Raw genomic sequence first — 27,125 nt, 5'->3', positions numbered from 1 at the left:
AAAATATGTTACATTTGGATTTAACATTAATACACATCAGCTTTAGCAACTTTGAATTTAATGTAAATCCAGTGTATCATACTTTAAAATATTGAAATAAAATATTAATGGGATAATGTTACTTGAAAAGATTTTTATCGGTTCATTGATACTGAGTACACTATATATATATAAAGCCACCATTTGTTAAACACCATAGGTAAGAGAAACACCTACTGTATTCCAGGCATTCCCCCTTGAGGGTGGATATTACCCACATTTTACAAAGACGATGAAACTGAGGGTAATATATAGCAGAGGTAGGATTCAGAGCTTGGTCTGTTTTATTTCAGAGCCCATGTTTTTTATCTACTGTACCTCACTGCTGTTTTTAGGTGCTGAAAGAAAATGTAAGAGAAGCCCTCTAGAGATGTAAAATTTTAATTTTCTTTCCTTTGAATGTTTTTCATTGAATCCTCATTGTGATATAATAGAGGTTTGAGGTACAACAAGGCATTTAAAATGTTATTTGATTGTCAAAAAAAGTTTTTTTTTACATAAAGGTATATTAGTGAATGAAAAAAATGTCTTGGGTATAAGTTACATATTTATCTTCTGTTCTCCACAAAAATTTTAATTTGGTAGGTACGAGCAAAAAAGAAGAAAAGCAGTGAAGAACGAGAAAAAACAACAGCAAGTATCACTTATGTTTTTACATGACAACAGTATAGCTGTTTTTGTTTAATATAAAATTAGTCATTGTAAAGCATGATTGCACTTACTAGAACTAAATAAATATTTATTGGGAAAGGTGTGGTGTTCAGCAGCTTCACTTAATGGGTTGGAGAAAATTAAATTGCCTCAGAAGAAAGGAAGCATATCCTGATAGCAAACATCTGTGTTTCATTTTCAGTATTTTACTGTTAGAAATGTAAGCTTAAACTATTGTTTGACTTTCTTAAGCTGTAACAGGAAGTATGAGAGTAAAGTATGGTGATTCCCTCCATCTTCGGTAGTAGATACTCCCAGATCTACCAAACCTGGTAATAATAGAAAAAGGCTCATGAAGCACACGCTGCAATGAAAAATAAGCAGGAATGTCACAACATAAATGATTCACTAATAAAGATGATTCTTTCAATCATTTCTAAAGCCAGCTCTGCTATTATGCAGGTTGAGAAGTAGAAAGAGGAGAATAGGAAAGTGGAAGTGGTATCCAGTGAGAAGCAGACCAACCTAGAGAAAGTCTGTAACAAATTATCAAGGAGAAATGCAGATCGTATCAGCAAAGTAATTTAGGAGCACCCACATAATTGTGGGCTGTGGCCTTTGAAGGCATTTTCTTAAGGAGGGTAAAAGAGAAATGAGAATAGCATCATTTGTAGGTTTGAGAGTAACTACCCCTTCCCAGAATGTCCCTGGCTCTTAAAACGAGGGTCCTTCTCTGAGAAGGTTCACCTGATAATGTGTGATTCAGAAATAATATTTTATATGCTTCAAGACCAAGGAGACATTTAAGAGACTTTTTTCTTGAGTGGGAAAATAATTTGGGTGAAGACTGCATCTTTGGTTCAGATTATTAAGACATAAAGTTAATTTTGGATAATTCTAATTTATATTTGCATACTTTACTGTTTCATGCATTCAGCTAGCATGTATTTATTAAGCTTCTCTATGCAGGCAGTGTTCTGTCTTGGTAGAGCTGTTATAATGGAGTACGAGATAGATAAGAGTGTGACAAATGAGAGGCTGACTCAGAGAGAGAAAGCCTCTTTGAGGATGTAAAATTAAGCTGAAATCTGATTTACAGAAAAGAGCCAACCATTAGAAGATGAAAGATAGAATATCCTAGACAGAGAGAAGAGCTCAGGACCTATGGTGGGAGTGAGCTTGATATGTTTGAAGAAGTGAAAAAAGGTAGGCTTGGCTTACACGTAGTAGATAAAGAGGATAGCATATAATGAGGTTGGGAAGTAAGCAGAGGCCATATCACAGAGCACACTATTTAGGTTTTAATCAAAGCAAACAGGTGACCTAAATCAACTTTACATTTTAAAAATATTTTGGCAGAAGTGATGACTGGACCTAAATGAGGAATGCTGTTGTTTGTATTACAGTGGTAGTGATGGAGATGGACTGGCATGATGGATTTGAGATATGTTTTGGCCTTAGGTGGTAGGACTTGCTTGGTGCTTCAGGGGTGGAGAGTGGAATTAAAGAGTAGAGTCAAAGATAGTTTAGATTGTTTGGCTTAAACAAAATGATGAATTAGTGGTGCCATTCGCTAAGATGGTTGAGAAAGGATTTGGAGGGAAAAATTAAGCATTTTTAATAACTAGCATGGTAGAGCTAGTAATAAGGCACTTGCAGTCTTGAGTTTAGAGCATAGGACTGGATATAAAGATTTGGTCTGTTAAGTGGTATTTAAAGCATGTTACTGGAGAGCATGGTGGAAAAGAAGGGAAGGAAGCCCACAAAGGTTGAGCAGAGGACGAAGAACCAGCCAACAAGGTCTTTGTGATAGAAGGAAAGCAGCAGAGTGAAGTGTCATGGAAGCCAAGAAGAAAAGTGTTTTAAGAACAGAGTGGCGGGGCTTCCCTGGTGGCGCAGTGGTCGAGAGTCTGCCTGCCAATGCAGGGGACATGGGTTCGTGCCCCGGTCCGGGAAGATCCCACATGCCGCGGAGTGGCTAGGCCCGTGAGCCATGGCCGCTGAGCCATGGCCACTGAGCCTGCGCGTCCGGAGCCTGTGCTCCGCAACGGGAGAGGCCCGCATACCGCAAAAAAAAAAAAAAAAAGAACAGAGTGGCCAACTGTCCTTTTATGAAAAAGTAACCTATACCCAAAACTTATTTTTAGAAGCCCAGATATAAGATTTTGGACTCTCTAAAAGTCCCTGCATACCTGGGCTCGTAATGAAAAGAACAGTGAAAGTTTGTTAGAGTCACTAAGTGGTAGAGGCCTTAGGGAAGGTGGGGGGGTGGAAAGTTCTAATAGATAAGGAGATAGAGAGGAAGTTTTATTTTTGCCACCCTTAGATGGCTCTTGCCTTTTATTTTTACTTTCTTCTCCTGAATATCAACAACTAGTATATTATTTGATACTACATTTCCACATATCTGTTTCTAAAAGTTCTGCCTTCTCTTTTACATCAGAAAGTCAGGAGAGTCAGGGTTCAGCAGAATTCTAGCTTCCTTTTTCTAGTCACAGTATGACTACTTTTACTAGGCTGCAGTGGCGTATTCCTCTAAAAACCAAGGGTCCATTTTTCTAAGCTAAATATACTTTTCAACTGTAAGTCAGTATTTTGTACCAGATAGTTGTTAACTTTATAATTAAAGTAGCACTACCAGTCTAAGCAGTACATAATACCTGTTCCTATTTACTTAAAAGTAGCAAGTTTAATGTATTTGTTCTCTAAAAGCTATCATTTTACAAACAATTGTGTTTTGCTGTGGTATGACGATTCCTTTGCAGTAACTAAAATTATTTCACCTTTAAAAATTAGATAACATGAAGTATAACGGTTGATACCATAATTCAGTTGAATTTATTTTCTACAGGAAATTTTGTTAGAAGCTACATTAATGTGCTACTGACTTAGAGTTTTCCTTATCTTTTGAAAATTGACAAGCACTCTCTTAGTCCTCATACAATATTATTGAGACTTTTTGAGAAATGTTTTCAGTAGCTTACTTGTTTGTGTGGATTGTTAGAAATAACTATACATAGTAGATTAGAAGTACCATGGTGAAGTTGTTGTTTTTAATTTGCAGATTTTCATGTAGCTGTGTCTAATATGGAACTATCTTTTCAGGAAAAAACAAAAAAGAAAAAGAAGCATAAGAAACACAGTAAGAAGAAGAAAAAGAAGGCTGCTAGTTCAAGTCCTGACTCACCATAACATTAAGAAGAATCAGGATTCACTTATAAAGAAAGTGCAATGTCTAAGGAAATTTCAACTGTGAAAATTATGACATATTTACTAAAATGCATGAATTTTCTTGTTTTTAGAATTATTCCTGGACTATCAGTAGCCACTCAGATGCCACTGTGTGAAAGGGCCATAATTGTTGCCTGCTGCTTGAACATCTGTTTTTTTCTCTTCCAGTGCTTAATAACTGGGAGATAACACACCGCAGTCATACTAGTGGTTAAGATATATGGGAATAAAGTTAATATTTTTGACTAGAAGTATCTAATGATAAATCAACAGAAACTGAATCTGGATACATCATTAAGATGTAATCAGAGATGACCGGATGACTCTAGTTAACATTTTTGAAGTAGGGATTACGTTGATGTTTCAAAATCCTTACTCTGTAGATAAGCGTATTTTAATTTTTTCCCCTTGTATACTTTTGTTTACCTGGGGAAGGAGCTTTTAGGGGTGGGGGTGGGGTTTGATATCACTTCAGCTAGCAGAATAGCGTGCCTTTATCCTCACACATCTTATTTTTGTGGACACAGTAGCCATGCTTCATGGGGAGGTCAGGGCCGGGTATGGCAGTCTTGCCCTTTACTGAGCTTAGTGACATCGTTGGACTCTGTTGTATGCCACTTTGAGTGAACCAGAGAAATAGCCTTTTGCAGCATGAGAATGCCCCAAAAGCTCTGGGATTTACCTCCACTTCAATAATACTGAATGTTTTTTAGCATTAGAATGTGTTATAACATTTGAACTAATTTTGACTACACTTTGGCTTTGAAAAGGAATCATTTCAGATGACACTGGTACTTTTTGAACTTGATAGCTAAAGATTCTAAAATGCATGTTTTATACTGTTAGGTTTTAACCAGTCAGGAAAATTTTATGTAATCAGTGATAGTTCCTTTATTTTTTGTATGAGTTTTGTTTAGGCTGTAATGTTTAGCTTTTTATTAACTCCTTATTCTTGCTATTCTAAATTCCTTACTGTGTTTAACAGCATACTTGCCAAGATATTTAGCATGTAAAAAGCAGGTTTTTGATGTTTTGTTTTTTGTGTTTTTTTAACAGCTTCATATTGAAGCTGAGACTTAACCATAAATAAGTTGAGTGACAGGCCTGGTATGCTGTGTCTTGTTACACAAAACTCTTGCCAGAATCTTAGTAAATATAACGTTTTAAAGGTTTGTCTTTGTATATTCACAACGGATTATGACAAGTTAAATTTAAGTGAGAATTACATATTTGCTTTTCCTGTGTCATATTTTACTAAGATTTTGTGCCTCATGTCTCCTGCTGAATTGTTTACTAGTAATGTTAAAAAGAATTGATAAATCATTTTCACTTTACATTTTTATATAATCAGGTAACATGAAATATAATTTGATGTACAATTTTGCCTGTTACAGAGGGTGTGCTAATTATAGTGGTATATGCACAAAACATTTTGGCATGACAAGCTGAATAAATAGCTATTTTACTTAAAAATAGCTGTGTTCTTATCAGCTCCCTTTGAGTCGCAAGTTACAAAGATTAAGGAACACTACTAGGTGTTACGTGCTAGGTGGATAAGTCATGTCCCCAAGTTTTTAGCCATAAAATATAATACATTTCTTGGTAAATTTTACGTTTAAAGCTTCATAATCTTTCCTAATAAAAGAAATCTATAAGCTTTTGAGTACACAGCAAGTTTGGGAGACATTTTTTATCCAGAAAGAAGTTCCTCAGAATTGTTCGTGAAAATGCTAAAAGATAAGGTTATCATGTTATATGTTAATCAGTTTTGCCATGACATAAAAGTGTACCTTTGCAGACTGGTCCAGTATATGATGATTATGTCCCACTAGAAGAAGCAGTTCATTTTATTAAACTGGAAAAGAAGGTGATTTGGCAAAAATTGTATTCTTTCCAGTTGTGTTGACTGCCTGGGAAACACCTTTTTCATTATTGTTCTTGTGGTAGCCTTAACAGTTTTCTAATAAGGTATACAAAGAAAATTTGACCAGGTGATATTATGTGCAAGTTAATAACATCTCTTTCTCCACCAAACCACCCTTTTACTTGAATAATTATATACTAATTTTATAAACACAAAGCATGTTATTTGGATAATGATGCCAGGGTAACTGCAACAAAATTGATGAATGTCTGAGTAGAAAAATTGAATTTATACCTGGTGCTACCTTTTTCTGGTGGTTTTGGATTCCTTGGGTTGCCCTTAGTATATTTAGGTGTTTTAAATACCCTAAGAGTGTCTTGAACTTATTTTATCCAGAGTATAGATTCGTATTCCTCCAGTCAAGATGTGTTAAAAGCCTATTGCCTAATTTTCTTTAATTTTACAGAGAACAATAGACTAGCCACTAAGAACAGTTATTAAAAATAGTCAGTTTTCAACTTAAAATCTATGAACGTTTGGTATTTCCTTAAACATTTGGGGAAACTTTGTTTTGTTTTGTTTCCCAGTTGTATTTGCCTTATTTTAAAATTTGTTTTTATGTGTTATTTAAAATTTAGTAAGAATACAGTGTCCTAAATCCTAAAAATCATTTTATTACTTTTTTTTTGCCTTGCCACAGTGAAGGCCAGCAGACATAACACAAGAAAATATTTGTTCTTTATACCAGGATTTGACAATGGACATGAGAACAGTTGCCATCTTGCCCAGCTTTGGCATAATCATACCATGTTTTCCTAACCAGTCAGTCAGATAAGTTGGAGGGGTAAAAGTGAGGGGTTTTACGTTTCTCTAGAAGCTCCCAGATTGAGGCCTCTGTTTGCTTATTATTATGAGAAGGTGCTTGGTTAGAGTTTTCAAAGGAGGTTATAACCTTTGAAGGAGCTCTTTGTAGCCTGGGAAGTTATTTTATTTCTACTTAAAGGATCAGGTCTTTATAATCTTACTTAGTTATTATGTGTTCATCCGTAAACATTTTCAACTCTAGAATTTGTGCTCAAGAAATATAAGTGGCAATAATATCAAATACCACTTTAAATGGTGTTTAGCCCCAAAGAAGAGATAAATGTTGGAATTGCTGTAATATTTCAGATCACATCATTAATGAAATCACTGCATTTATACTGAGTGGTAACAATCATTGTTGCATATTTTTCCAATTACTTGAGAACCTTCTGGGTTTGGTTGCTGGAATGTTGCCATGGTCACGTTCTGTGCTGGGTATGGAGTGGTGCACTGTGGAATCAGTGGCAACCCAGGATGCCCAGGCTTGGAACTAGGCTATCTGAGAAGTCTGCATTGTGTTGAAGCCACACTTGACATGGACCAGAAGGTTCTGAAGAAACTGGTGGAATCCATCAGTAATACTGTCAAGAGCTGTAAGTACTAACCAAATATCCAACACTGCCTGAACATATCATTCAATCAAATAGAAACGTTGGTAGACATACTAGTTGGACCGTAACAAGTGCTTTGTAACCCCAGAAGTAGAGTTGCTCTATTTTCTATCTAATATTTTGGCCATTAAAAAAAAAATAGCAAGTGAATGATTATCCCTGTGCTTACACTGAAAATATTTTAATCATCAGGTGTCCTAAAATATATTGCATACGTGGGAAGACTAGCTTGAGAATTTACATGACATCATAAATGCTAAAGGATTATCAGCCAACCAAGTACTGATTTTATTAATGGTCTGAAATTTAACCAGAGATTTCAAAGTATAAAGGTATACTTTGACAACTTCCCTGAGTTCTCTGGCACAAAAGCCACAGAGGCAGATGATTGCTGTACTTCACACTATTGATAGAGATACATAAGATACTTTAAATGTTGAAGAAATATCATGGTGCTTTTGCACATGGCAAGTGTTTATTAAAACTAAGCTAATTTAACAGATTTTTTTTAGGATTTCTTGCCCTGCCAGACCTTAAAAAGTAATCTTGTGAATTTTTGTTTCTCAAGCCTGGCCACAAGCAATCCTGACTGATAATTCTAAGAATTTGTTTTTATACATTAAGTAAATTACTTTTATTTCAGCCGGCTTTACAGCCTCATTATTGGGTGCTTCCGTTTTCCATTGTGTGACCTTGGCAGGATAGACACCACCTTGTCTGAGAATCTCATTGTGGACATAATTCAGTTTTTTCTTTTCTCAGTTGGATTTTAAATGATCTAAGCTCCTCAGGCACTTCTGGGCCCTGTTTTCCCATCCTGCTGTTATATTACCCTTTAAAATCCATCCGGCAGATTTAGCCAATATTGAATATAGTAAGAAATGCCTGCTGTCATGTGCTACTTTCTTAACAGCCTGAGTTTTATAACATTCAAAAGGAAATTTTGCATGCTTTAAAAATCTGACTCCTCTCCCCATCCTAATGAAATTATTTTTAGCTGTGTCTGCTACCCATATGTGTGTTTAATACCGTTGTTATTTGAAAGCAGTTTCTGAAATAGTCTGTAGATATGAGTATGTAATACTTGATCAGACCGATATCCCTTATAGTCTTCTACAAAGAAGATAACTTACAGCTGTTTGAAAAAAGGAATAAGTTGCATTCCTTTCTTTTTCCAAAGTTTTTGACACTTAACTGATTCTTAAGTTATTGTTGAAAGTTCAGGCCCTAAATACTGAAACATAGCTATTCACCAGTATAGCCAGATTACTAGATTTCTAACAGCTGATGTTTATTGAGCTCTTCATTGGCAAGACAGTGCAAAATGGTTTATGTTCATCATCGTTATACTCAGAACAAACCCAGTGAGGTAGGGGATGTTATCCATGTTTTCAGGTGAGGAAACCTCATCTTAGATTGTTTGTGTAAAGCTAACAGTGGACTTTTCTCGTTGAGGCCAAGCTAGTCTGATGCAGAGTCTGCACTCGGTCTTTATTTTTCAAATTAATCCTACTGATCAGCATTATAGTCCCTCATGGTCTTTCTGTACAGTGCTTTCCCATAGTAAGGGGACAATTAAAATTTGTTCAGTTTAGTTCTTGAGTCCTTCCAGTTGAGACCAGGATAGACACTGGTCCTCTCATGACTAGAATTTGGTTATTAATGGGTAGGAGAGGGAAGGACTAAAAAGCTAGTGCTGCCTTGACCTTCTCAAGAAGGGACTGTCTTTATTTCTCTTGGTGTACAAAGTTCTAATAATTGCTCTATGTGGCAGAAAGTTGAAGTGATTTTTCCTGGGCTTTGCTTTAGAGCTTCTTGTTAGTCCCTCATGTGCCACCTGACCTCTTTCAGTCCAAGCCACTACCATTGCATACTCTCCTCTCAGATCCTCAGCCGGTTTATCCTCAGTCCAGTAGCTACATTTGACTATTTAAATGTAGATTAAAATTAGGTAGAACTTAAAATCCAGTTTTGGTCACACAAGCCATTTTTCAGGGCTTAGCAGCCACATGTGGGTTGTGGCTACCAAATTGGACAGCACAGATAGAGAATATTTCCATCATCTCAGAAAGTTCTATTAGACAATGCTGCTCTGGAGTCATGCAAATAAATCTATTTCCTTTTCCGAATAATAGCCCTAATCTGGTGGGAGAGGCAGATAATTACCTCAGGGTATAGTACATGGCTTCACGGTGTGTGTAACCTATGTGTTCTCATAGGGCCCCATGCTTAGTTTAATGCTCTGCTAACACTGACTTAAAATTAATGTTTTAAATAAGGGGCCTGCATTTTCATTTTGCATTGGGCCCACAAATTCTGTAGTTGACACTGGCCATGTACCTCTTATTTGTAATATGGTAGGAGTATCTCCACCCTCAGAATCACCTAAAGGTTTATACTGAAGATGTAGATTCCAGAGTACCACCCTTAGTATAGTAAAAAAAAAAAAAAAAAAAAATCTCTGGAAGTGGGGCCAGGCGTCCAGATTGTTAGCTCTGTTTGTTCTTAGACACTGAAGTTTGAGGGTCCTGATCAGAATTGTCTTTTCCGCTTGAAACTTCAATTCTGTCAGCCAAATGTCAGTCCCAGTTTGATTGATGGTGAGTTGGGAATTGACCCAGTCTTTTTCACACAGATTGTCATTTTTATACTTACATACATTAACGAACTTTTTTAAAGATAAGCGAAGAATTTTAAAATTATTCCTAGTGATTTCATGTGGTTTGATTCAACTGATCATTTTGGCATCTCAAGGTTACTCTGGAGCTTGACTCATCCAGCGTGTTCCTTAGCTTCTCCAGTTTACAAGTGATTGCTTATCATTTATTTAGCAAACATGTATCGAGAGCCTTCCACTGTACTAGGCACTACTGGTTACTGAATAGATATTAACATAAGAATAAGATTTTGCTAAAATCCCAAGTATTTTGTGAACTGCATTTCTCTGATCCATTCTTATCAAGTGGAGGAAATAGTTAAATGTAGTATGATGTGACCTTGTGAATTCATGAGCCTGTCTTTTCTGAGAGCTCATGAGTTTTTAATACAACTGATCATCTCTTTTAGGACTCAGCCCAGGACCACCTAAGGGCCCACTAGTCCAGTATTTGGCTTTTTCTGTATTTGTGAAACCTAACATGGGCCACGATGTGTGCATACGTAGGTTAGTGTACATACATATTTCCTAGCTATGTCTACTAAACAGGCTTAGAAATATTAGCACTCCAATAGTGATTAGCATACCCAGTGACTAGACCTTGGTTTCTAAATACCAAACTCTAATAAAAGAACCAGATTTCCTTGAAAAAATAGCTGAACAGAGCACAAAGGAAAAACCTACACTACTCCTGCTTTTCTTTAACACTACTACCGTACTCACAGTTCTCCAACTGTGTGGAGGTTTCTCCCAGCAAACAGTTCTCTGTGACATTAGCTGGGTGTCCCTACAATTTAACTCAATTCTGACACTACCTGGAGAGCGTCAGATTCTACAGGTTAGGAGTTCAGTCCTATGAGACTGCTCCTCACCAGATGCCAATCACAACTCCAGGTTGTTACCTGTGCTTCTGACCACCTGGCTATCAATCAGAGGTTCCCACGACCCCCTCCTTGTGTTCAGTTAGTTTGGTGGGGCAGCTTACGGAACTCAGGAAAGCAGTTTACTCTCTAGATTACCGATTTATTATAAAAGGATGTAATTGGGAATAGCCAGATGGAAGAGACGCACAGGGCAAGGTATGTGGTAAGGGGTATAGTTTCCAGGCTCTCTCCAGGCACCTTTGTGTGGTCACCAACGCAGAAGCTCCCCCAACCCCATTCTTTGGGGATTTTTATGGAGGCTTTATCACATAGGCATGATAGATCATTAACTCAATTTCCACCCCCCCTTTGGAGAAGGGGTGGGGGCAGGACTAAAAGTTCCAAGCTTTTGAATATAGCTTGGTTTTTCTGGTGACCAGCTCCCGTCCAGGAACAACCAACAGTCACCGCATTAGAACAAAAGACATTGCTATCAACAAGGAAATGGCTAAGGGATTTAGGAGCTCTGTGCCAGGAACCAAGGGCAGAGACCGATTTTTTTTCCTGTTATCTCACACAGGGATAATACAAGATGAGCCTGGCAAGTAGTGCCAGAAAGCAAGGCAGTGTTGCAAAAGCAAAAGGATGAGGGTATGTGAAAGAGGAGTCAACTTGAAAACTCCCAATGGCCAAAGCTGAAACAATTTGGGCAGCAAAATTAGTAGCACAGTATTGGTCTAAAATAAATATATGTGACTGCGTACTGAAAGAATTGAATAAATAAATGGAAAACAGACAAATCTTCCTTAGAATAAATTAATAGTATAAATACTCCTTTCCTAAGAATTGGAGCTTAATTCGCTTTACCTTGAGAGACTGGCTTCTAAAGAATAGATTATGGAAAGGGAAAGTAGTATCAATATATTCAGTGGAGAAACCTGTAGACTCACTTAACCGAGTGATCGAGGTTATCAGCAGTGATAGGTCATGTTATTGATAATACGGTGTATCTCGTGATACATGACAAGAACAGCACTTGTAGTTTTCTTCCCCGAAACACAGTCTAATCATGAGGAAAACGTTAGGCAAACCTAAATTGGGGAACTTATGCAAAATAAAAAATGTCAAGGTCATAAAAAGGATTAAGACTGAAAACTCACAGGTTGATGGAGACATGACAACCAAATGGATCCTGGATAGGATCCTAGAACAAAAAAGGGACATTAGTGGAAAAACTGGTAAAATCTGTACATTTAGTTAATAATAATGTGCCAACGTTAGTGTTTTAGTTTTGACAAATGCACCATGGTTATGGTGTTAACATAAGATGTTAACAGGGAGAAACAGCGAAGAACCCTACTATTGCATCTCTTATGTAAATTAAAATTATTCCAAACTAAAAATTTTAATAAATAACCTGGGCCAATCTCTAGTAACATATCAACACCATTCTCATTACCCACAGTTTCTCAAGTATCATTTACTGTGGTTCCTTGACCACATGTGTAAGGTCTTTAGATATAATGAAATGTGAGCTGTATGGATAAAACTCAGAAAAATTTACTAGCTTCTGCAGATTGTGTTTAAAATCCTTGATTGTTTTGTTCGATGACTTGTCAGTATTTGACTCAGAGCAGCTGCTGACTCTGAAACCTCGCTTTCTTCGGCGATCCATCTTCACAATGCTGTTGCACTCAGATGTTGATTCTCCGTCAGAGTTGAGCAGGACTAGTTTCAGGGAAGCATTAATATACTGTGCACTCCATACAGTGTGTCCACACCTGAGGTTCTTTTTTCTTCATATTCCATAAAAGAAAAAAAAAACCACTTTCCAAGTTTTTGTCCTCAGAGCACCCCCTTCTATGACCAAGTCTTGAAAAGTCACATTGCTTTATTTTCACCATACTCTTGGTTAAAATGGTCAAAAATCCTAGTTTCAAGTGAAGGAGACACAAACCCCATCTTTCTAAAGGAGGGGTATCAAAAGTCTATGATAAGAAGAGCATATGAGATGGGATAGATTGTTAAAATCGTCTTTGGGAAAATACAACCTGTCACATCTGGATTCACCATTCATAAGGTAGTTTCAAGAATCTACTGCCAAAGTGATCTTCCTTAAATGCAAATCTGATCCTGTTAACTTGCCAGCCAAAATTTTTCAGTAAGCCCCTCATAAAGTCAAAATTCTGCCACCTGGCCACACCAAACTTTGTGGCTCTCCCAACATGCCTCCCTGCCTTCAAGCTGCCTCCTGTAGCAAATGCTTACTCCTTTGATGGCTTTAGCTCAAGTGACACCTCTTCCTGGAGCCCCTTCTTAATCTCTTATCGCCTCCCCCCTGTTGATGATGCCTTTCTTTGGGTCACTACCAAACACCATCAAGCCTACTGTTTGTGATACTTAATTGCACTTTATCTCTTGACCAAAGTGTAATAACTTTGAGGGCAGGAACAATGGTGTATTCATTGCCTGGTTCATGGCAGGCCCTTAATAAATGCTTATTCGATTGATAAAAATGACCTTTATGTCCAATTTGGAGCTATGTGTGAAGCCTGAGAATCTAATTCAGTTAATAAAATAATACTACTAGGTACCTTTGTAATCGCTTATTCTATAGATTTATCAACCATTACCCTAAGAGTCAAGTCATTCTCTGACCACATTAGAAACCCTAATGTAAACTGCGTATTTGCTAGGGGTTCTCATTGGTTTCGGATGGGTAACTTGAAATCATCTCAAAGAAAAAATCTAAAAATATGTCTTTGCCCCCACCGCCCCCCTGTCAAAAAACAAAAGGGAGGGAGGAAAAGGAAGAGAAAAAATAGTAATAGTAACCAGCTTTCCCTCCTAACTCTTTAGTTCTCTCAAATAATTCATAGAATCAGACTTTTAGAACCTGAAGGAATCTCAGAGATCATCTAGGATAATACACAAATTTTATAGGTGAGGACTTGAGGCATAAACAAGCTGAATTGTCCTAAGTCAGCTATATAGGATAAGAAATGGAAGTGGAACCCAGATACTTAAGTCTAGCCAAGCCACGAAGCCTAATCCCTTAGTTTTCAGCCCTGACAGTGCATTAGAATCACTGTGTGCTGCTTCAGCATCTCAGGCTCCCTACCTTCTTTCCGACTGACTTCATATCCACCTCCCTAGCCAAAGCCCTATCACTCCAAGCCTGGCTTCTATGCTTCCAGTTTTCCCCTTCAATACAACTTCACCAGATGTGTTTTCTTAAACCACTCCTCAGCCCTTAGAGCATAGAAGAATCAGCTGAGCTCTTGTTTCAAAGCTAACCCCTGGGCCCACTGTTAGCAATTCTGATTTAGAAGGTCTGGGACAAGGCCTGATAATCTGCATATTTAACAAGTATTTAACAAGCCGTGAGGGGGGATATTTTGACGCAGAGAGTCCAAAGATGACACCATGAGAAGCCCTGCTCCAGTAAAATAAATGTTAATCCTCTGACTAGGTATTCAAGGCCCTCTACCATCAGCCTGTCCTCTTCAATCTTGCTTTTCACTTCTTCCCAACTTGCTGTGCTCCCAATAAAACATGTTCTACCTCAACCCCAATTCTTCCTCTTTCCTTTACTCATGTTATTCCTCTTCCTGGAAGTCTCCACTTCTTTATCACCTTCAATACATTCCTTCCTGTATAAATACTATGCATTCTTCAAGGCCCATTTCGAAGTCTACTCCCATGAAAAAAGCACAACTCTTCTTTCCCATACTGATTCCTCTTTATATGTCTATAGTGGTGAGTGTTATACCATATAATTTATTATTTATATACTGTCTTATGAGAGTTCTGAGTAAAGCCTGTCTTGATTGTGTGAGCTCTTAAGTAGCAAGTCCATGTTATACTTTTTTTTTTTTTTTTTTTTTTTTTTTTTTTTTTTTTTTGCTGTGTTGGATCTTCATTGCTGCGCGGGCTTTCTCTAGCTGTGGTGAGCAGGTCCTACTCCGTTGCAGTGCGCGGGCTTCTCATTGCAGTGGCTTCTCTTGTTGGGGAGCACGAGCTCTAGGTGCGTGGGCTTCAGTAGTTGTGGCACACGGGCTCAGTAGTTGTGGCGCGAGGCTTAGTTGCTCTTCAGCATGTGGGATCTTTCCAGAGCAGGGATCAAACCGGTGTCCCCTGCATTGGCAGGCGGATTCTTAACCACTGCGCCACCAAGGAAATCCCTGTCACACTTTTTTGTGTGTGTGTGCCATCTAGAATCATAGGAACAAAATAGCTTAGTAAAATATATTTAATTGGGTTGGAGAACTCAATGGTTAAATCTAAGTTGTATTTATTTGTATTTTCATTTTACAGTAAAAAAAAGTGAAGTAGAGTGTCTAAGAATTTTTCACAGCTTGGTGGAAAGAGCTGATGTAAGACTTGATAACACTAGACTAGATCGTAACACATTTCGAGCCATCCTGCACAGCATATTTGGAATGACTGATGATATGCTAATGAATAGGGGTAAGAAGTCATGAAGACTGACATGGGCCAAGCTGAGATAGCAAATATGTATATATTTATTTATATATATATGTTAATACATGGCAAGTTTTCACCAAAGACTTTGCATTTTTTAATACCAAAATTAGACAATTCTGGTAGTGCTACCAATTTAAAACAGTAAATTTGATTTGATTGAGGATGGTTTTTAATATAAACTCACTCAGAATTTCATATTTCATAGCTATACCACTTTGAGAAAGAACCAGTAATGACCTAAATAAGCTAGCAGTATTGGTTTTTTTAAAAAGATAAGCTTGTGGTTTCAGTTGTCTTTGGAGTCATATGCTGTGTAGATATGTAAATTATTTACTTCTTCAGCACAAAAAAAAATGAAAATTGCTCATTATATTGAAAAAAATCAAAGAAACAATTTTATTTTCAGAATAGGAAATTTAATATGATCCAGTCAGTTTCACTAACAGATTTTTAGTTTTCAATTTGATATGTCTTGATATATGTATACACCATTGAAACCATAACCATAATGAAAATAATTAATATATCCATCACCCCCAAAAGTCAATAATATTTTATAGGATAATTGTAAGATTTCACTGGTAATTTTAAAAATAATGTGTTATTTTGGTAATTTATCTTTAGGTATTATACAAATTCTTTAGAACAGGATTTTGCCACTCTTTTTAGAATAAAAATTATCACATTGATTATCTCTACTGTTGGTCTTTTTTTTGCTGATAGTAACTGTACAAAACATCACAAGTGAAGCTCGTAATTGACCATGGAGAAGAATGGCTTCTTTCTATAAAAATCCGTTGGAAATACATTTCCAGTAATTCTGACTCTTTCAAGAAACATTGTGTCAAAAACTTTTTTTCCCCTCATTTAGGGAGGAAAGATTTTTTAAATCTCTTCATAATACTCTTGAATTATAAAATAGCTATAAATTACAATACACTTACACGTTCTTTTTCCTTCAGTATTTTTTGCATTTGACAAAGACAATGGTAACTACATAAATGTGAAAGAGTGTGTTAAAGGATTATCAGTGTTTCTTCGAGGCACTTTTTCTACGCGGGCCTCTCACTGTTGTGGCCTCTCCCGTTGCGGAGCACAGGCTCCAGACGCGCAGGCTCAGCGGCCATGGCGCACGGGCCCAGCCGCCCCGCGGCATGCGGGATCTTCTCGGACCGGTGCACGAACCCGTGTCCCCTGCATCGGCAGGCGGACTCTCAACCACTGCGCCACCAGGGAAGCCCATTGAGGGACTTTTGAAGAAAAGCTGAAGTGTAAGATTTCCATGTTATTAACTTAGTAATATATATTGTCAATTTTGTATTTAATCTATTTATTATGTATGTATGTATGTATGTATGTATGGCTGCGTTGGGTCTTCGTTGCTGCTCGCTGGCTTTCTCTAGTTGTGCCGAGCGGGGGCCACTCTTCACTGTTGTACGCGGGTTTCTCATTGCGGTGGTCTCTCTTTGTTGCGGGGCACGGGCTCTAGGCACGTGGGCTTCAGTTGTGACACACGGGCTCAGTAGTTGTGGCTGGTGGGCTCTAGAGCCCAGGCTCAGTAACTGTGGTGCACAGACTTAGTTGCTCCACGGCATGTGGGATCCTCCCGGACCAGGGCTCGAACCCGTGTCCCCTGCGTTGGCAGGCAGATTCCCAACCACCGCGCCACCGGGGAAGCCCCAGGGACAGGGTTTTATATGTCCAAGGTAATTCAGGTATCTTAGCCTGCTTGGGCTGCTGTAACAAAATATCATAGACTGGCTGGCTTAGACAACTGGAATTTATTTCTCACAATTCTAGAAACTGGGATGTCCAAGATTAAGGTGCCAGCAGATTCACTTCCTCACTGAGGGCTCTCTTCCTGCCTTGCTGACAGCCACCTCCTCAATGTGTCCTCACATGGCAGAGAGAGGGAGCTTTGGTCTTTCTCTACTCACAAAGACACTAATAACATGATGGGGCCCTACCTTCATGACCTCATCTAAATCTAATTTACCTCCTGAAGTCCCCCACCTCCAAATATCATCATATTGCAGGGGTTAGAGCTTTAAGACATGAACTTGGGAGGTGGGGAGAGACAAACATTCAGTTCATACCAGGTATGCCTATTAGACTAACAGGAACAAAGTAAGTGGCCTCCATAAATTAGCACCTTTTGATTTGTGTAAGTAGTGCCTACAGAAGTGTGAACTTACAGTTTGACTTCGTAAAATCTTTTATTCTAGACAGTTATTTTCCATGCAAAATTAAAAACTACTCTATCATTTATCAAGGAATTATCTCCTCTCTAGGATTATGACAGCGATGGCAAGGTATCTTTTGCAGACTTTGAAAAAGCAGTGAAAGAAGATAAACTTTTGTTGGCAGTGTTTGGACCATGTTTACCAGAAGCAAAGGTACAGTACCAGCAGCCAAACTGGTTGAGGGAAAATTTCAAAGGATCAGAAAAGAAATACTTGCTAGACACTTACCTCTGTAGGACTTCAACACACTACTGAAGTTCGGGCAACCATGAAGATCTCGGCCCCATCCTAACATTTGGGACCCAAGACAGTAGTGACTATTTAATTATATTCAAGACCTTTTTTGAGCTTGTAACCACCATAGCCATACACAATTCCTAATTTCCTGTATGTTAATATTTTCCCCCAAAAAACCTGAGGTATATTGGCCTAAGGGATAGAACAGCAAATACAGAATGGATTCAGCAAGTACCCACCATAACCTGCTAGGAGAAAACTTGATCTCTTTCTCTTGTTTGTTGTCAAGCAATGACAATAAATTGTTTAAAATTTTGGACACGTATAGTACTTTATTTTATTTGTGCTCATGAAGGATTTTCGAGTATGAATATGACAAAGGTTTTCTGAGCCAGAAGAGTCAGCCTGATAATTAATTTCACTCATTAACATTTCCTTTCTTAATTCTTCCTTTGACCAACTGTGCTTTGCACACGTGATATAGGAAGAAACTTGTTATTCTCTGCAGTAATTTAGATGGTGATTTTGTGGATGAATTTGCATACTGTTAAGCTATCCTTAGCTATCTCAGCTCATCTAACTGTCCCGTTGTCGTTTATTCTCACATTTTAATTTTGTCTGGGAACCTGATGGGTGAAAGAGTTCAGAATAATGGACTGGATTGGAGTAACTACTTAGGTTCAGATGGAACACCAATGGTTCTTCAGCTGCTCCCCAAGAGTTCATCTGTAAGCCAGTTATCTAGAGCCTTACTACTCAAAGTGTAGTCTGTGTACCAGCCACAACGGTATCACCGAGGAACTTGGGAGAAATGCAGAATCTCGGATCTCACCTCAAACCAGCTGAATCAGAGTTGTTTTTTTTTTTAAGCGCTTGACACAAGAAAGGTTTATTTTTTCTGTCATTATGGTCAAATTTTATGTATGCTGGCAGGGACAAGGAGGGCTGGCCTTCACACAGTCACAGATCAGGAATCCACTCAAGAACACAGAACCCACTTAGCAGCTCCTCCCTTTAGGGCTATCAGAGAAATTTTTTTTTAAATTGAAGTATAGTTGATTTACAATGTTGTGCTAATTTCTGCTGTATTGTGGTAAAATACACCTATCATAACATTTACCTCCTTAACCAATTTTATGTGTACAGTTCAGTAGTGTTAAGTACATTCATGCTATTGTGCAACCAATCTCGAGAACTCTTCTCATCTTGCACAACTGAAACTCTGTACCCATTAAACAACTCCCAATTTCTGCCACCCACCAGCCTCTGCCACCACCATCAGTCTGCATTTTAATAAGACCACAAGGTGGAGATTCACAGCACCCTAAAATCTGAGAAGCCTGATGCAGAGAGAAACTTGCTTTTTCCAACTGTGTGCTGAGGTGACTAATGTATTTTTTTAACTGAGAGTGCAGCAAAAAGTATAGTTGACCCTTGAACAACACAGGTTCGAACTGTGAGGGTCCACTTGTATGTGGATTTCTTTTTCAATAAATACATACTACAGTACTGCATAATCCATGGTTGGTTGAATCTGAGGATACAAAACAGCAGATATGGAGGGCAGACTGTAAAGCTATATGTGGATTTTTGACTGTGTGGAGGGTCAGCAACCCTAACCCCGCGTTGTTCAAAGGTCAACTATATATCTAATTACCTCACAAGGAGGTAGAGCCAGATAGACACCTTGCCTGCAGCTTCTTTTAATACCATCCACAACTAAGTGCCTTCCTAGCAAGTTTGAATCAGTAAGTCATAAATGAAGGTGGAACTTCCTAACCTTTATATTCAAATTCAGTCCATTAAGCAAGAGGCCCTTAAGGACAGGGAGAAAAACAGACACCATTTGGTATGGGCCTCCTCAGGTTATAGTTATCAGTAAAAAAAAAAATGGAAACAGCCTGGACATACTTGGATTTCCAATTATGTGATCCACTGCCAGGAAAAAAAAATGTGGATGTGCTAATAAAAGTAGTGGTAAAAGTCTAGCATTTACAAATACTGATTTGTTTCTGCCATAGATCAAGTAAATTACTCTTTGAATTAACTAAAGCATATAAGCTTCTAATTTTAGCTTTGTTCTAATAGTTTAACTTTTTTGCTTTATAGAATTGTCTTGATTTTGAAGCCCTGGCGTTCCAACACATCCTGACTTCTAGTTTTTGAATGTGAATTACTCAAAATTATTAAATTCAGAAACAGATCCTGGTTGCCTATATTTATATTGTAAAGTTTCTATATTTGCTTCAATTAATTTACATATAGTGATTGCAGTGTGAGAGATAATGAGAATGATTTCTGCAATATTAAGTATGGATCAAAATAACATCTATGATAAGTAATGATAAACTAATTAATTAATTTGTTAAGTTAACCAGCCACCTTAGATTTGGGGGCAAATATTGTGAATCAGCCATTCACAACCCTCTTTTTCTCTTGCTTCCTCAACCACAGAAGTTGGAAACCCAAACATTCAACATTCTAGACTCCCCTATGAGGAACAGCCACGGGCCCAGTTCTAGCCAATAAGATGTAACCAAAGTCACTGAGTGGAACTTCTGGAAAAGTTTTAGTTTTTTTAAGGGACATAATTGGCTGGCATGTATTTTGTCCATGATAAACTAATTTTAAAAGATGAAACTATATGAGACAAGTAGATTGAATGAAATTACAAAGAGGAGTGCACTAAAAAAATACCAGCAGTAAAATCTCTTTAAGAATTAAAATGACAGCCTAAAAATAAATAGGCCTTTAAAAATATTAGTTTACTGCAGACAATTTATATTCTTCTTCTTTGTTTTAAAGGATGACTTCCACTTACATATTCCAGCTTGTCCTTTAGAGGCTTTGGCACAGATGAAATTACCTAGTTTAAAAAAAAGAGAACCACCAACACTATAATTTTTATAGTACAAGAGTAATAAACCATTAGAATAGGTAGGATATACATCCAGTAGTTTAATCCTTGCCATCACATTTAAGGCAGTTAGCCCAAGTTCAAGGTGCAGCCTACGATCTAGGCACAGAGCAAAGTTTTCTGTCCAAACATTGATGGGAGTAAAATTTCTAAAGCCATTTAACAAGAAAGAAATTTTGAGGGGAGAAAAGTAAACATATGCTCTACTTTAACATTCCTTTATAGATCTGTTATTTTATGATGAAGTCACTTGTAATTTTATAAATACAGATAGATACCCTGGTTATGCATAACTTGAAACACTGATAATATCTGATATATTTAGAGACACTGAGGCTCCAGTGGGTATGGGGGATGAAAAATTTAAAGAAATACGCAGAAAATGCTGGAATCCTCCATTTCTTAGGGGAAAAATGAAATCAAATACATCAGAACAACGTAGACAGTATAAGTTAAAGCACAGTAAGACAGTCTTCACTTAAAATGGAAAATTATTAGAAACTGCAGTAAACTGTATTTAGTGTTTCTCCTTTTTTTGTTTGTTTCTCATTTTCAATAGTAGTTTTCTACTATTTCTATATCTAGGATTTGGACCTAACTCTTTTTTTCTTGAAAATACAGCCAGCTCTGGCTAAGATAGCTATGTATCTGTATCTATGTCTCAGTTTAGTTGTATCTGAAGGAAGGGTGCCAGTACAAGCAAAAAAATTTTTAAAGAGGCTTAAGCATAAAAATTGTGTCCATGGATTTTTATTATTATAAAACAATTCCTCATCCTCAACTGGATAATAATTTTGAGGTTAAAAAAAGGTACATAAAAGAATCTACCTTAGCCTCTTAATTACATTGTAAAATATATGTACAACTATGTGAAAAGCACTTTCTGAACCTGAGTTCAAGTATAAGAGAATGGTGTTTCTCCAGCAGATTATGATTTCTGAAAGGCTTGCCCCACGATAAGGTATTTTTCAAACGCTAACTCAAATGTTAACTTTCTTTTATTTCTGCTTAGAAAATGGAAAATGGTTATGTAAATAACATTAAAAAATTGCTACCTACGTAGAAAAATCTAGCTCTAAACTATTTAAGAAAATTAAAATTAAAATTCAGACCTTAAGGCCTAATCCTTAGAAATCTCACCTTCTTCTACGGCTATCTGTATCAAAGAAGCAAAATAAGCATTTGAATTTTATGTAATTTGTAATTTTGAACTTGAGAAATAAATTGTAATAATTTTCCCTCAATGCAGTAGTTCTCTATGTTGGCTCATATTAGAACTATCTGGAGAGCTTTTAAAAAAGGGAGGGCCTGGGATCCATTCTCACAGATTGATCTAACTGGCTAAAACTACTGCTTTTATATTTTCTACTTAGAGTGATATAAAATATGTTTAAAGCAAGGATTAAAGGTATCAAAGCAAATACATATCTGTGAGTCAAATTCAGTTATTGTACTTCAATAGAGAATTGTAGGAAACACATCTAAAAAGTAAAAATGAAAAAAACAAGAATGATAATATTGTAGTTCCCAAAAATAAATCTCCATTCAGTTGTTAGTCCTGTAACCAAATCGTCTCTTAAAACGGTTTTTTATTTTTTAAATGATCTTACCTCTTTAAGTTTATTCCGAATTAAATTCGCTGTTGTATTCAATGAGTCATCATGCATGTCCACTTTAGGAATGTCTGGTAACTGAGGGCCAATCATAACCTCATTACTACTTGTGCTTGCTTCAAGAAGAGTTCCATGTTTACAATCATCTTCTCTTCTTCTTTTCCGCTCCTGCAGTTGTGTTGTCCTAGGCATAAATCTGTCAACTGCCTCTGAAGGAGTAATAGCCTTCTGTGCACCAGGGAAGGCCAATGAATTTTTCAAAGTTTTCATCTGCATTTTCTGCAGAGAGTCATAGTGGTTACAATGCTCCAGTGTTTCATCATGGTTTCTACCATCCTGAGAGGAGTTTGATGCTCTGTCCACATGTTCTCCTGATGAACATGTACATTTGGGGGAGAAATAGCACAAAGGCAACTCACAAGAATAAGGAAGACAAAGATCTGAGTTCCCAGTAGATGTGTTCAAAGAGGCTGCAGGAAATCCAGAGGTCTTCGAATAGAAGTCCTGCCTAAAATCTTTTGTATCTTTATGCTTCTTTGTCATGTAATGATCTTTATATTAGAATTTAAAAGGTGAGAGAAAGGGAAACAGAAATGGTTCATTTATTGTTTTCATCATTCAGAAACATGTAATTTTAAAAAGAAATCTTACTTTAAGATGTTAACGCTACCCTAAAAAATTTACTTCTTGAGTAGGGAATACATTCACATGGTTTAAAAGCTAAAAAGGCTATCTGTCCAGTATGTCTTACCTTTCTTCCTCCCACTTACCCCTCTTTTTCTCCTGTAATACCCATTTCTCTGAACCTTTCTGCTTTCCAGTTAACTCTAAATCTTGGGGAGTTTTTCCATGTCATTACATAGAAAACTTTTTATGGCTTCAAAGTATTTTACTATATGAATGTATCATGCTGCTTAGTTTGTATTTGTAGCTTTTAAAGGAGACAATACGCTGGGTCCATATTTTATCATTTCTTTGGTCACACATACAGGTTCTCCTGAAGCTAGTTATTCACACAGGTTAAAGTTCAGCGTCTACAACAGCTCTTGCCAAAATTTCAGGTAAGTTTTCCACTTTATTTCTCTCTTCACACTGCCACATGCCCATTACTCAATCAGCCACAAACTCATCATATTTGATAGCTGTTTGGACACTGTCTTTGTCTTTTAACCAAAGGGTGGAAATTTGGTAATTTGAGCCTCTGGAACTATTCAGATTTCAGACCACACACATTATCTTAGTCCAATTCTGACTGCTCTAGTTCTACAGTCCATGTGCCAGATCCTATGACTCCATTCCGTGCACTGGGAATTTGTGTCTAGGGCAACTTGGATGGGCAAATTGGGCATCTGGCCAGCTGGTGTTCATCAAAAGTGGAACTTATCCACTTTTTGCAGTTGTAACTGGTCTGCACATCAGAGGTGTTTCTCACTGCCTTTTGGTCAAAGCCTTAATTCCTCAGCATGGACACAGGCTTTTCAGGCTTTACTTCTTGTCTCCTTTTCTCTTATCTCTCACTGAAGCTGAGTTGTGGTTATCATGTACTACTCACTGTTCCTTAAAATGCATGATGCTCATTTATTCCTCTGGCCCATCTTTCCATCTCTTCCTCTCCCCATCTGAGTAACGTCTATGTACCCTTCAGAACTCAGCCACCTCTCTCATCCTTAGGAAGTCTTCCATGAAACAACACCTCTCCCTTCCCAGCCCAGATTACACAGCATTCTGTAAAGAACCCTGTAGTATACAGATATTGAACACTGTGATCCTTTACTTGTCTGTCTTCTCACTAGACTGGGAACTCCATGTTGATAAACCTAGCAAAATGCCTGACACACAGGAGGTGTTGTTTAGTAATAGGCTTTCCATACCTTTATTTTTAGTAGTTCTTGCTACATAAGCATTCCTCTCTTGTAATTTTTTTCTGGTTTCTTCAACTGTCTCAAATTCTGGAGCATAGCACACATGAAGCAATCCACCAAAGAAACTTTGTTCATCCATTTTTCTCTTGGCTATCCTAAACAGAAATACGTATCATGGTTTACTAATCTAGATTTACTTAGGATGAAAGCTTAACTAGTATACAATACACTGATCTAAAGAGTAAAGTCCAGCTTTTGCTGTGTATATATATTCTCTAGCTTGGGAATTAAGATGCTCTGCTTGTGGATGATATTGACCCTACTGATCCACTGCATACTCTTTTAGAGCCTTTCCTCCCCTCTCCCAAGAGTCTTAATAGGTTTTAACTAAGTCATCCATACAAGCGAGATTCCATTTAACCAATATAGGATCCAGCTGGTTGGTCTGAGGTACACAATCTGTGGTCATGAAATAGAGATTTTTCTCTGTGTTAAGTTAAATGGCTCTTGAGAGTTAGCTCATACCTAATTTAACCTTTTCAGCACAATGTTTTCCTATAATGGGATTCATATGTAAGACATTAAAAATATTGTTATTGTAAACCTTCAGTAATGGAGGAAATATTGAATATGTAACAATCAGTGAGAAAATGAGAGGATGGTATTAATTCAACAAATACTTATTAAACATCTATGACTGGCCAGGAATTACTACAATAATTAAGTACTTCTGTGCCCAGGGAAAATGATAAGAAATATTCATTGAGATTTTACCACGTACCAGGCAGTGTCCTAAGTGCTTAAATGCTTCACTTGAATTAACACTTTACAACAATCTTATGATGAAACCAAGGCCTGGGGAGATTTATAACTTGGCCATGCCCACATTGGTTTGTGGAGCTAGGATTCAAATCCAGATGTCACACTGCATGGTCTACTGTCCTAGGTGGTGTGGGAGATGTAAAAACTCCTTAGAATGAATGCACAATGAGAAAATATGCTTCCCTCACCATGAGGAGCTGCCAAGTTGGTTAGAGCAGTGAGATTATACATAAGAGCAACTGGACAACAATACATGACCCCGGGTACCCAAGTGTTATTTGTAGCACAGAAAAGAAAATAAGAATTGTAATAGCCACGGAAGGATGGGTCTTGGAGTGTATTAGTGACAAGAATAGGAATCAACATAAAAAGAGATAAGGCATTTCACATTTCAGCCTTATTGGAGCAGAGTTTATGTTATATATAGAAGAATAGAAAAGATGGGGTCAATTCACATTGGTGCATAACAATAAGAAACTCAACAGCTAATTTTTTTTTAAGATTTTTTTGATGTGAACCATTTTAAAAGTCTTTATTGACTTTGTTACAATATTGCTTCTGTTTTATGTTTTGGTTTTTTGGCTGGGAGGCATGTGGGATCTTAGCTCCCCAACCAGGGATAGAACCCGCACCCCCTGCTCTGGAAGGCGAAGTCTTAATCGCTGGACAGCCAGGGAAGTCCCTCAACGGCTAATGTTTATTGTATTCTGAACAGAAGGCATTTGCTAATCCCTTTACGTGGATTATCTCATTTCATCCTCACACAACTTCAATAAGTAGATCCTTTTACCATATGGATTTTACAGAATATGAAAACAGGTTTAATGGGGTTGAATAACGTGTCCAAGGTCACGATGTTAGTAAGCAGTGGAACCTGAAAACTTACTCCAAACCCAATCTTTAATCTACCACACTACACGACAGAAAATTGTTAAGTATGGGAATGACCTGATGGACAGAGTTTTGGTAAAGCTAACACTTAAGAAAACTGGAGAAAAATAATAACGGCCATGTTAGGTTATTGGGTAATTCAGGAATGAATGAGAGAGGCCAAAATGATACCAATGAGAATACAGAAAATGAGACACTGCTTAACTTGCATTATTACCTTGCACTTTGTAAATTAAGAAATTTAATAAGATAAACTTCTGTAAAGTCTTCTGCTGGGTATTCATCTAGAGCATTATACTGTTCAATTGCACCATATAGAGCAAATCGCTCAACTAATTCCTTCATCGCTCCCACTGCAGGAACTCCTTGTATTAATAAGTACCGAGATTCCAAATTGACTGTATATACCTAAAAGAAATGCAGACACATTAAATGTATTTCACAAATAAGCCTAAGACAAATCTGCTCCTATTAAAAAAAAAAAGTTGAAAACAAGAACTATTCTGTTCAGAGAGTCTGCAAAAAATAAAGAATCAAAAATTTGCCCCTCTCTCTGAATAAAGAATTCACCCTACGTGTGAAGGCCTCTAGCTAAAGCACCTAATAGACTACCATCAATCGACACGTTTTCCAGAAGTTGGCTCGGTAGATACGACAGGAAAGAGTTAACATAATCATTGAGCCTTACCATGTGACAAGGACTAGTGTAAACGCGGATGATACAATGACTAAAACACAAGCCTGTTTTCACGGAGCTGAGGTTCTAACAGTTGACTAAAGAGGTCACAAGAATAGCTGGTACCTAAATACCAGCGTTCCTCACACTCATCTCCAGTGAATGGATGTGACCGCAGCCTTTCAAGATTTTATTTACGTAGGCTAGGCATGTGAAGCTAAAGCTCACATAAAGCTACTGAGGATAGCGAATGAAACCAAAATCACTTTACCTTGACAGCGCGAGGCCGTCGCCCCTCCCGATACTTGGCCCGCGAGTCGCACACAGCCTTTTGGACATGGTGGTCGAATACGCCCCCAAGCTCCCCTCCACTCGACGCCATCTTGCCGGTTTGGGCCCCCGCAGAGACGACAACATCCGCCTCGTTGCCCTCTAGTGTATCCAATAAGAGAGAGGGATGGGTCAAGGCGTGCCGAGATTGGCTGAAGAATCAACAGCGTCAGCCATCGTTTCCTGTGAGCGAGAATTCGGTGAAAGATGTGCCGCCCCCATGCGGCGCGGCGGAGAGGCCCGGAGAGCCGGAGTAGGCTCGCATGC

At 37.7% G+C, this 27,125-nt stretch overlaps 3 protein-coding genes across 6 annotated transcripts in view; 2 read left to right on the top strand and 1 right to left on the bottom strand.

Annotated features, from left to right (window-relative positions):
- Positions 1 to 5,394, top strand: part of FAM133B (family with sequence similarity 133 member B) — a 38,999-nt gene extending 33,605 nt beyond the window's left edge. For all 3 annotated transcript variants that reach the window (XM_055084991.1, XM_007103352.3, XM_055084992.1), the window contains exons 10-11: positions 625 to 672; positions 3,796 to 5,394. In XM_055084991.1, coding sequence (XP_054940966.1) covers positions 625 to 672; positions 3,796 to 3,882 — 135 coding nt within the window. In that variant the 3' untranslated portion in view covers positions 3,883 to 5,394. The remainder of the gene's footprint in view (positions 1 to 624; positions 673 to 3,795) is intronic.
- Positions 5,395 to 6,679: 1,285 nt separating this feature from the next.
- On the top strand, positions 6,680 to 17,566 carry LOC102993276 (calaxin-like). The gene is made up of 4 exons (XM_028490007.2): positions 6,680 to 7,242; positions 15,097 to 15,249; positions 16,230 to 16,337; positions 17,493 to 17,566. The coding sequence occupies exons 1-4, from the start codon at positions 7,065 to 7,067 to the stop codon at positions 17,564 to 17,566; spliced, it is 513 nt and encodes a 170-aa protein (XP_028345808.2). The 5' UTR covers positions 6,680 to 7,064.
- RBM48 (RNA binding motif protein 48) lies at positions 16,483 to 26,957 on the bottom strand. 2 transcript variants are annotated; one of them, XM_024130414.3, is made up of 7 exons: positions 26,800 to 26,957; positions 26,070 to 26,260; positions 24,149 to 24,294; positions 22,275 to 22,828; positions 20,569 to 20,613; positions 17,739 to 17,798; positions 16,483 to 16,531 (listed from the first exon to the last, which is right to left on the bottom strand). In XM_024130414.3, the coding sequence occupies exons 1-6, from the start codon at positions 26,908 to 26,910 to the stop codon at positions 17,751 to 17,753; spliced, it is 1,095 nt and encodes a 364-aa protein (XP_023986182.1). In that variant the 5' UTR covers positions 26,911 to 26,957; the 3' UTR covers positions 16,483 to 16,531; positions 17,739 to 17,750. The 2 variants fall into 2 exon arrangements, with proteins under 2 accessions (XP_023986182.1, XP_007103412.2); XM_007103350.4 differs by lacking the exon at positions 16,483 to 16,531 and having other exon boundaries at positions 16,538 to 17,798.
- Positions 26,958 to 27,125: the final 168 nt, after the last annotated feature.

Source organism: Physeter macrocephalus, chromosome 5 (assembly GCF_002837175.3).
Source record: "Physeter macrocephalus isolate SW-GA chromosome 5, ASM283717v5, whole genome shotgun sequence".
Lineage (NCBI taxonomy): Eukaryota > Metazoa > Chordata > Mammalia > Artiodactyla > Physeteridae > Physeter > Physeter macrocephalus.
This window is presented reverse-complemented; position numbering and strand designations above follow the sequence as displayed.

Coding starts and splice junctions, on each gene's coding strand:
- LOC102993276 (XM_028490007.2), top strand. CDS start 7,065: ATGGTCACGTTCTGTGCTGGGTATGGAGTGGTGCACTGTGGAATCAGT. Junction 7,243..15,096: donor CAGTAATACTGTCAAGAGCT/GTAAGTACTAAC, acceptor TTCATTTTACAG/TAAAAAAAAGTGAAGTAGAG. Junction 15,250..16,229: donor TGATATGCTAATGAATAGGG/GTAAGAAGTCAT, acceptor TTTTTCCTTCAG/TATTTTTTGCATTTGACAAA.
- RBM48 (XM_024130414.3), bottom strand. CDS start 26,910: ATGGCGTCGAGTGGAGGGGAGCTTGGGGGCGTATTCGACCACCATGTC. Junction 22,829..24,148: donor AAGAACTACTAAAAATAAAG/GTATGGAAAGCC, acceptor TCTAATATAAAG/ATCATTACATGACAAAGAAG. Junction 20,614..22,274: donor TTCGGAATAAACTTAAAGAG/GTAAGATCATTT, acceptor TTTTTAAACTAG/GTAATTTCATCTGTGCCAAA.